General features: G+C 36.2%; 1 protein-coding gene across 1 annotated transcript in view; it reads left to right on the top strand.

The window, feature by feature from the left end:
* The window catches only part of mtnr1ab (melatonin receptor 1A b), a 24,281-nt gene extending 14,233 nt beyond the window's left edge, over positions 1 to 10,048 (top strand). Inside the window, exon 2 of the mRNA XM_016291979.1 lies at positions 8,625 to 10,048. Within this exon, the coding sequence (XP_016147465.1) occupies positions 8,625 to 9,493 (869 nt within the window). The 3' untranslated portion in view covers positions 9,494 to 10,048. The remainder of the gene's footprint in view (positions 1 to 8,624) is intronic.
* The last annotated feature ends 250 nt before the right edge of the window (positions 10,049 to 10,298 follow it).

The raw sequence follows: 10,298 nt of genomic DNA, 5'->3' as shown, positions 1-10,298 counted from the left end.
TTCCCTGTTGTACCGAATATCTATAATTTTCAAATTATCATATCGAAGTTAGAAATTCAAATATTGTGACAAAATTAATTTTGTAGGGTGCCACAAGTTTGTTAAAATTTCCAAAGGGTGCCGCGGCTAAAAAAAGGTTGGGAAACACTGGGCTAGCCTATTCCGCGCTCAAGCATATGCATTAAGTTTGCCACAAACCACAGGCAGAAGTAGCCTAATAATTTTGAAAAAAGAGTCATTTTAATTATTTATTAATAAACTAATGTTTTCTTGTCGGCTGCAAGAGGAAATTCACGGTGCTGACTCTCATCTGGGAGAAATGCAATCTTCATACAGACTATATAATCAGGCAGTATTTGCTTTTGTTTTGAATTGGTTCGTCTACGTCGCTATGTGGGAATATTTGCATAACGTCGCCCAAATGTTCACGCAAAGAAAGAAGGCTTAACTTTTATTCTCGCTGTTGCCACCGCTGCCATGTTGTGGAGTCGCTGTGTGTTTTGTTGTGAAAGCAAAACTACTTTGTTTGGTCTTCCAAAAGAGGACACGACTAGAAATCAGTGGTTAAGTTGTATTTACAACACTGTTCCAGAACAGTTCAACCCAAATATTCAGATGTGTGCTGCGCATTTTATGGAGGATGAGGACTGTTTCCTGAACCAGTAGCCTACAATGCGTCTGTGGCACAAAGGCTGTTTCTATAAAGTTGGGCAGTTCCAACTTTGCAAGGACAGTCTGGTGCTTCTGACTCACAGCTTGTAAATACGTTTTTTATATTTAAATAATTTGCCAATGATGATTCAAACGCGAGTTTTGAGCAGTGTAGAGTAGCACTTGTTGTTTGTTGTTTCTGCAATCACAAATGTAGACATGGTTTTATGTTTACGCGTCGCGATGAAACGCAATGCGAAAAAAGACAGTATAAGTCATTACCTGACACTCCCTCTGACGCGAAATAAACCAATATCACGAGTTATTCAGTTACTCCTAACAGTACATTGACTGAACTGCTAAAAGAGAACTGATGATGGGATGTGCACGAGCAGAGTAGCTGGACTGAGTCTCGTCCTGCTGGGAGACAGCATCACAGTATTTTAAGGGGCGTAACACTTCCGTCACAAGCTTGAGGTATTCGGCCAATCACGTTAAACCACATAAACACATTGCATTACACCAAATACACAAAATAATGTTCTTTTTAGCAATGTCATATGACCCCTTTAAGGTTTCCCAAACGGGTTCATGAAGGAACTGCAGGGGGTTCATGAGTTTAATGAGAAGCTAATAATTAATTCATTCATAAAAATATAAAATTAAAATAAATCATTTTAAAATAACATCAATCAAATAAAAATGAATGTGTTCATAATTGACGCACGCTTCTTAAACCTGAAATGATTTCTGTAAATCCATTGGTCAAATGCTGTGTAGCTACCTGACTAGTGACTGGTCTTTGTTTGAATGTCCACAAAACTGGAAGACTTTCTGATAAGTGGTAGGCTATTTTAGAAAGGAACATTTAAAATATGAAAAGGTGGAAATATGAATACTTAATTGATATTGTGTGAATAATGTCATCATTTAATCAATAAAAAAGTAACTATTGTCTGATTATGAGTATTTCAAAATGTAATTTAATCTAATTACAAGTACTTAATTTTTTTGGAATCTGATTACATAATCCAGATTACATGTAATCAGTTACTACCCAGCTCTTTATACATATAAAGTGCGGACATAATAAAAAAAAATTCTGCTGCTTTTATGACTGTTTTTCAAAATACTGTTGGTCTTCTCTGATTACTTAACAGTTCAAGTTGCTCAAGTAGTTAGCATGGAGCTAGGAATGCCAGGGTTACAGGTTCAATACCCAGGGAATGCATCATAATACAGTATATAATAACTTTATGCCAAATGCATAAATGTAAAGAGGAAAAATTTAATTGCACTACTCCAGATACTTGTGTATCTTCAGCACTGATGCCATGTTTGTTTATTGGGCCTCTTGGTTTTTTTCATGAAGTTGTTTAGTCATTTCTGTAGCTCAGCAAAAGAGCATGTTGCTACAGTAGGTAACACTAAGACAATTGGTTCAATTCCGTGGGAACACATTAACTGACAGAATGTGTAACTTGAATGCAATGAAATTTGCTTTGGATAAAAGACAAGTGTATAATCTTGTAAATATGGCCAGCTGTTTTTTTTGTTTTTTTTAATTTTCAAAAAGTACAGTCATGTTTTGAGGCCAGTATTTGGTCCATTTAGCATAAAAAAGTATTACTGACCAAATCGCAATGGACCAATCTCTCCATCTGTTGTTTTGAAGCACACTGTATATTAGGTCATAATTAATCACTTTACAGTAGCATGTTTCTCTTTGCCTCCCATATTCCTGAGAGATTTATTCATCCGTTTCACAAATTCCAAAACCAAAGAACCAAGGGGTCTGTTTTTAGATTTTAAGACTTTTTTGTTAGGTTATGTCAGGCCATCCTGCTTATTTTTTATATATTACATATGGTTGCATATTGTTCTGCTTGAGAGTCAAACAAAATGGCAGTGTGTAATGTTTACCCAAATGAACATAATTTACATAGAAATATGCTTTAATGCAGACAAGCAATATCCCCACTCTGTGTGCTGCTATTGGCTTTGATTTGGTTTGTTCAGTAGTTTTTGTGCATGGCCAGACTTTGACCCATTACTTGGATTTGACTGTGGCAGATGACTTGATATCAAATGTCATATCTCCCCCGGATTGAGTTCCATAATGGTCTTATTATCTATAGAGATGAAGTGAGGAATGATATTCATGAATAAATGTTGTTGCTGTGGCTCTGTAATTTTAGTTGTGGTATAGATAAATTAATTTAAGTTTGTTTTTCTTGTCAATAGTTTTTCCTAGAAGTACATTTGGTTATTTTCCATGCCTCAGAATAGGACACATTATACTGTGCTTATCCTTCAATATAATCTGTGTGCAAATGTGAGCTAAATAGGACCTGCTAAATACTTTCTCCTGCAAGTCTTTTGCTACTCTTTAGTTGAATTAAGCAGAAGGACATGAGTGATGAGTTATGTTTGACAAGACTCCAGTATCATTTGAAACAGCCCTCCAGGATCCCAAAGCAATAAAATATTGATTTAAGCATAATATTTCTGTGAACTCAAGGGTTCGGAGCCTCTCTTTAGTGCTGTATTTACACTCAGTAGGGGTGACAAAATTATATCAAAGTTTATTTTGCAAAGGCTGCAATTAAAATATGCGATACCCGCATTAACTAATTAGAAGCTAGTATTCAAAATTTGACTATCACTGTGATAAGGTGTTTGCTTTAATATCTGGTTGCTTAGATGTGGAGAGGCTTCGTTAAAGGGATATTAAATAAATATAACAGATACCTAGCAAAGATCTTTTGGTTTAAGCCAAGAGGTTAAAGCCAAGAAATAACCAACATTCCTTGCCCTTTTTAATGAGTGCTGTATTTTTCTTTCTGTAAGATGAACAAAGATAAAGAGCAACAGCATGGCAATGTCTTTAGCTGTATTTGACTGTTCAAAAAACAGTCACAGTATGAAAAATATAATAAAAATTATCGGCCGATACCGATCTCCGGCCGATCGATCGGAGCATCCCTACTTTCTAGTATATACTGTAGTCTTTGCATTTGGCCTGTTAAACACACAAGTGCATAGATTAATTACAATTTAATTACTTTAATCATCAAATTTAATGTGCAGTTCCTTACTGAATAAACAAACCTTGGCATCTAGATTTTAGATGTTCAAAGTCCCTTGTATTGTGCTCAGAACCTTATGACATCACTGAAGTGTTACAGATTTTATTTAGCATTTACACGGTTCTGAATCACCTGAACTGCAAATGTCATGTGACTAATGAGTAATGACTCTAGCTCTGCAGGAAAATTACGGCATTACAACGCTGATTGACTGACGTCACCACATGAACTCGTGGCTATCCTTAGCTGTGATGTCAAAGGCAGCAGACAGGAACAATATCAATTCATTTCACGCTTTTAAGAGCCCAACAAAACCAAAGCAGGCTCTGGCAAAAGACCTAGTACAATATAATGAAATATTGAATGCGTGGCTGCTTTTGAATGGCTGTCAGTGGAGAAAGATGCCTTTTAGATCCAGATGGTGTAGTTACAGCATCCACCGGCAGCATCTAACAGGGCTTAAGTTCATTTCATCTTAATGACATCTAGCCACTGTGTTGATAGCGAACATGCTCTACCATATTTCTGTTGTGTGTAACCATTTAGTCTTCATTACCATCTCCAACTACTATAAATACATCCTGTAGGCCTGTCCAGCACAGAGGAAATGTCTGTTTGCACTTAAACAACAGTAAAATGTTTATCTTCTGTGGTGAAAAGAGATAAAATCTCATTTACACCTTAGACAGTTTCATACTGAAGAAAATACTGTCCTTGGTGAGTGTTTTATTGAACAAACTGGCTAAAGAACCACTCATCAGTGAATCAGACTACAGTGGTCACGCTTTGCAGCATGTTTTTTTTTTTTAGCTCAGTTGAATGACATACTGTCTTGACATTATTTTGCAGTACCAGTCTTTTGTATCTCATCACATACAACTCACACGGAAAGCTCACGACTCAAATATAATTTATTTTGCCATACTGACGAATTTGTGCTACAAAGCTAAAGGCGGTCACTCATAGACACCAATCAGATAGGCATCACTCATTAGAGTGAGGCTAATGGTTTATTCAGTTTAACTCTTGTTTGCTTTCTCTGCTTTCTGATGGCTTTGCATCTGTTATATAGCATATGTGATATGCTAAATCAAATTATGAACTTGTTTGCTTCTTGGTGGAAAGACTAAGATACACTACAAGAGTACAATTGCTTGTTCAAAAACACAGTAAAAATTGTGATGTATGCGCTTAATGTTTCAGCGCACTAGGAGGCGCTCAAGATCCCTCCCGTGTGTATGTTATGTTATCAATAAAGAAAAAGACTTAAGAGTTCTTCTCAGTAAATTAGGAGTGAGTTAACGCAGCACTCGTCTCAGCGTATTATTCATGTTATATAACAGATAAGATATAACATATTGGCGACGAGGAGTGAAATACTATTACAATTTCATATAACTGTTTTCAAGTTGAATATATTAGTGTACATTTTTCCTGTGATTGCAAAGTTACATTTTAGCATCATTACTCCAGTCTTCAGTGTCACATGATCCTTCAGAAATCGCTCTAATATGTTGATTTGCTGCTCAAGACACATTGTTAATAACATCATTATGCTTTAGCATGAATAGAAAGTAAAAAATATATATATTTATTTGAGTTAGGAAGCATTTGTAACATTATAAATGTCTTTGCTGTCATGGCGCAGTGGTGTGAATGAAGAGAAGTTGATGTGTGGACCTAAATCACATACTGAATATAAAGCAAACCAAAAACATAGGAACACAGGAATCCAATACTAAAACAACAGTGTTACAGTTTACTATCAACATCAAACTTAGGCTATACAGTATGAAAATAACTGATAAAGGAAAGTTAGAACAAAGAGCTACATATACAAAAGAAAAAAGGAAACTAAATTAGAAACAGGTGAGATTAATCGCTAACCAAGGTCAAAAACAGGAAGTAAAAAAAAGAAGCAATGGAAATATAATACAAACTAACAGTCTTTAGAAACACAAACTAAACATGTCACTTTTAATCAATTTAATGTGTCTTTGCTGAATCTAAACTTCAGAATGGTAGTATATGGTAGTCATGTTCATGATTAAAAACTTTCAAATCAAGAAATTATTCTATGGTTGATATTTTTGCTTTCATGCTATAGATCAAACTCTAGCGTGGTGATCGTAACATCATGGGTTTGGGTTTGATTCCCAGGGAATGCTAGAAGTTAGAACTGTTCAAATGTAAAATGCTTTGGATGAAAGCTTCTGCCAAATGAATGACAGTAAATGTAAATAATAAATCTCGCAAGATGTAATCATATAGCTCATAGCAGAAAGAAAGAAAAGAGCAGCCACATAAACAATTGGATGTAGAAGACTTAACAGAGTGAGAAATTCTCTTTGCACTCCTCTGGCTCTCAAAAGATCCTGTGAATCTGGTCATGAATTTCTCTCACTGTATGTGTGGTGGTGTGGAAAAATCATAACCAAAGGTTTGCCCCGCAGCATATATGCCATTAGTGGCACAAACAAACTCTCTAGGGAGAAGTGACATGCTTGTAAGGGCTTTTACTCTACAGTCTCCGAGTCTTTGCCTCTTATGCTACTGTAGAATGGACACACTGATCAGTGTTGCATTCAGATTCGAAGTGCAAAGTTTATATTTTTTTATCCTTTTAGAGACAGGAGCATGATTTCATTGTGATCATTTTCAATATTGGACATTGCAGTCTCTGTCCAAACAAACAAAAATATATGTGTGCTAGAACTAGACATGAAATTATTATGAATATTTAATGACATCACATTGACAGTTTTGTTATACTGCTTCTAGTAGTTTGATTTGTGCTTACAGACAAAAATTCAGAGCTAATAGTGTTGTATGTTAGACTCTATTTGCGAACACTGTAATCAGAGTTAGAAAAAAACTTTAAGAATTTAAGTTTTAAACTTACAAACCTCCTTCTAGTTGTAATCATATAAACAGCATAAAGAACTCTTGGGAATATAAACTTAAGCTTGTTGCAGCTGTGCACTCAAAATAATGATGTCTCGCATGAAGTCTATAGCCACAGATGACTTCTGCAGTGAGATTTGTGGTCCATGCTACAGGGCCCCTGCTGGGCTTTCCAGATCTCTGTTCATATCTTCCCTCTCTCTTCTAGTTGTCCTAAGTTCAAATGGAACTTTAGGAACACAACAGTTGAAAATAGAGGAGCCGCTGAGATGTCACAGGAATAATTTACTGAGTCACTGTTCTGGAACAATCTACTGCTCCTATGATTCCTCTTAACATTGAGCTAAATTTGCTAAATCATGAATGGATTTTTTTGCAATCCTTCAGGATTACAAGATTTGCACAGCATGTTCTGTATATGAGATAAAAATGCCAGTACACGAGTGCAATGTTCCCCATCTGATCTGCATGTTGAGAAAATAAGGGTTATTCGCATTCTGAATATTTTACCTGTTCTTTCTATGTGAGCCAAAAGGAATGAGTACAGAATGAGGACAGAAATGATTAGAATGAGTATAGAGAATCTCCCAGACCATTTAAAATGGTCCTTGTAGAACTGATGACTTCTTGTTCAGTTAAAGGCAGGGTAGGTGATCGGTTCAAAAACCGTTTTTGTTGTGCTGGTTGAAAGTCTCTTCACATCCTCATAGCAATCACTAAGTGGTCTAAATGTATTTATATCATCTGTGGAAGGCGTAGTACTATAAAATTTTGCCCAATCATATCCCTTGATCTGAGGGCTACGATTGGAGAGTGATTTGCAGGGAGGGTGGGATCTTATGCTTTCAAAGCTAGCTTGCTATTGCTAGCCTCTCTGAAATCACCTAACCTACCTTTAAAGGGACCTTAGTTATCTAATTATTTGATAACATATATATATATATATATATATATATATATATATATATATTGGCAATTCTAAAATATATGTATTTTTTATTATTTTTGTTTATTTTTTTTGTGTGTGGGACCCAAAGTCAAAAGTCTATAAACTTTTAGGATAAAGAAAGTCTCATATAAATGGCTGAAAAAAACTACCTAAGAAGCCTAAGACTGCTGATTTTTTTTTTTAAATATCCAAATTCATTATATTAATATTTAACAAGAAATGTATTTATATTTCTTAAAGCAAGCATTTATATGATTGCTTCAGGAAAATACGCTGTTAGTTCAGTTTAGCTGAAATTAGTAACTCCAAAACTACTTTGAAAAAATTTTGATTTCATAAAATAATTAAGATGTGTAAAGATGACAAGATTTGACATTATTTGAGTTAATAAATAATTTTCATTTCAAGTGGTGTACATCTTTTTCAAATACTTATGAAGCACAAATACATAATACATAACATAAAGGGAAAAAACATAAAGATTTAAAAACAGCGACTTGCTACAGCCTGGTTTCTTAGTGTCTCTTCTAACATGGGGCCCAAAAGTTCTAAAAGGTCTTCATTGGAGAGCGAAGTATCATGTGACAATAACAGATGCAACCCAAATCCTTTTAATAGTGAAAGCAGCTGACAGACTTAGGAAAGATATGATTTAATTAGATGCAATAAAGGTCATGCTGCGAAAGCATACTGGCATCCATCCTGAAAAGGACAGGAGAAATAAAGCGCCTTCGGAAAACGTCATACACAAAACTTCATGTAATTCTAATCTGATGGCTTCAAGGAACCTGACAAGCCATCAGCAAAGTGTAAGATGGTAAATCATATGAAACCTCTTTATTTACCCTCTATTAAAAGAGTCGCTACAGTATTGTATTTGGCCTAATGTGATTCAATAACTTAATAAATTGCATTCTGGAAATTGTAATAAGCTGTTTCGCTTGAAGGTTTTCCCATTTTTTACGGTGTCGCTATGTGGCTATAATTACTTTATTTGCATTTATCGTTCTTCCACTGTCATTGTTTTGCAGGGAACATATTTGTGGTGAGCCTGGCAGTAGCTGACCTGGTAGTAGCCGTCTATCCTTATCCTCTCGTGCTGGTCTCCATTGTCCATAATGGATGGAATTTGGGATTCGTCCACTGCCAGATCAGTGGATTCCTGATGGGACTGAGCGTGATTGGATCTATATTTAACATCACTGGCATTGCAATCAATCGCTACTGCTATATCTGTCACAGCCTCAAGTATGACAAGCTATACAGCGACAAGAACTCGCTTTGCTACGTCCTTCTCATCTGGATACTGACCGTGGTCGCTCTAGTGCCAAACTTTTACGTTGGCTCCCTGCAGTACGACCCCAGGGTCTACTCGTGTACGTTTGCGCAGTCGGCAAGCTCGGCGTACACCATCGCTGTCGTCTTCTTCCACTTCATTCTTCCAATCATGATTGTGACGTACTGCTACCTGCGGATCTGGATCTTGGTGATCCAGGTGAGGAGACGCGTCAAACCCGAGTTCCGGCCCAAACTCACGCCGCACGACATAAGGAACTTCGTCACCATGTTTGTGGTGTTCGTTCTTTTTGCTGTCTGCTGGGCCCCTCTCAATTTCATCGGCCTGGCGGTCGCTATAGACCCCGGGCGGGTCGCGCCTCTCATCCCGGAGTGGTTTTTTGTATCCAGTTATTTTATGGCCTATTTCAACAGTTGCCTTAATGCAATAGTCTACGGACTGCTGAATCAGAACTTCAGACGAGAGTACAAACAAATTATCATCTCACTCTGTACTGCGAGGATGTTCTTCCCAGAGAGTTCAAATGATGCTGCGGATCGGATCAAAAGCAAGCCATCTCCTTTAATGACAAACAACAACCAAGTCAAAGTAGATTCGGTATGAAAACACCTAAAAGGACACTGTGAGAGAAAAAAATTAAAATAAGCATTTCAACTGCTTTCAGAACCAACTATTTATAACAGATATTTATAACCTGAATACAGGTGTATGTATTTCTTGTACCTGTTGCTTTTACAAGAAGGTGCATTGCAAATATCTTGCTTGGTCTCAGTGTTTACAAGTTCATAATGACTTTTTTTGATTTTATATACAGTAGGTCCATACATTTTTTCAGGACATCAGTTAACGCTATAAACCAATGCACACACTGTCATACATGAAGAACAAGTTGCCAGTTGAGCAGAACAGTAGCCCTTAATCCTGGTAAGTGCTCAATAATATCATTTATGATGGTTATCATGTTGTTTTTAGGTTTAGTTATTTTCTGATGTTTTTAGAGGCTGTCTGCAGGGCATGCCAAATTATGCATTTGCTAAATAATATTGTACTCAAGTATATTATTTCTAGGTAACCTGGTAAGACAGCCAGTGCAGGCCAACAACTGTATTTGTCCCTGGACCACAAAACCAGGCATAAGGGTCAATTTTTCGAAATTGAGATTTAAACAGCATCTGAAAGCTAAATAAAGCTTTCCATTGATGTATGGTTTGTTAGGATATGACATGATATTTGGCCGAGATACAACTATTTGAATAACTGAAATCTGAGGGTGCAAAAAAATCTAAATACTGAGAAAATTGCCATTGAAGCTGTCCAAACAAAGTCAAATGCATATTACTAATCAACAAATCAGTTTTAGTATATTTAGGGTAGGACATTTACAAAATATATTAATGGAACATGATCT

Source organism: Sinocyclocheilus grahami, unplaced genomic scaffold (assembly GCF_001515645.1).
Source record: "Sinocyclocheilus grahami isolate Dianchi unplaced genomic scaffold, SAMN03320097.WGS_v1.1 scaffold279.1, whole genome shotgun sequence".
Lineage (NCBI taxonomy): Eukaryota > Metazoa > Chordata > Actinopteri > Cypriniformes > Cyprinidae > Sinocyclocheilus > Sinocyclocheilus grahami.
Note: the sequence above shows the minus strand (reverse complement) of the source record. Positions and strands in the feature narration are given on the sequence as shown.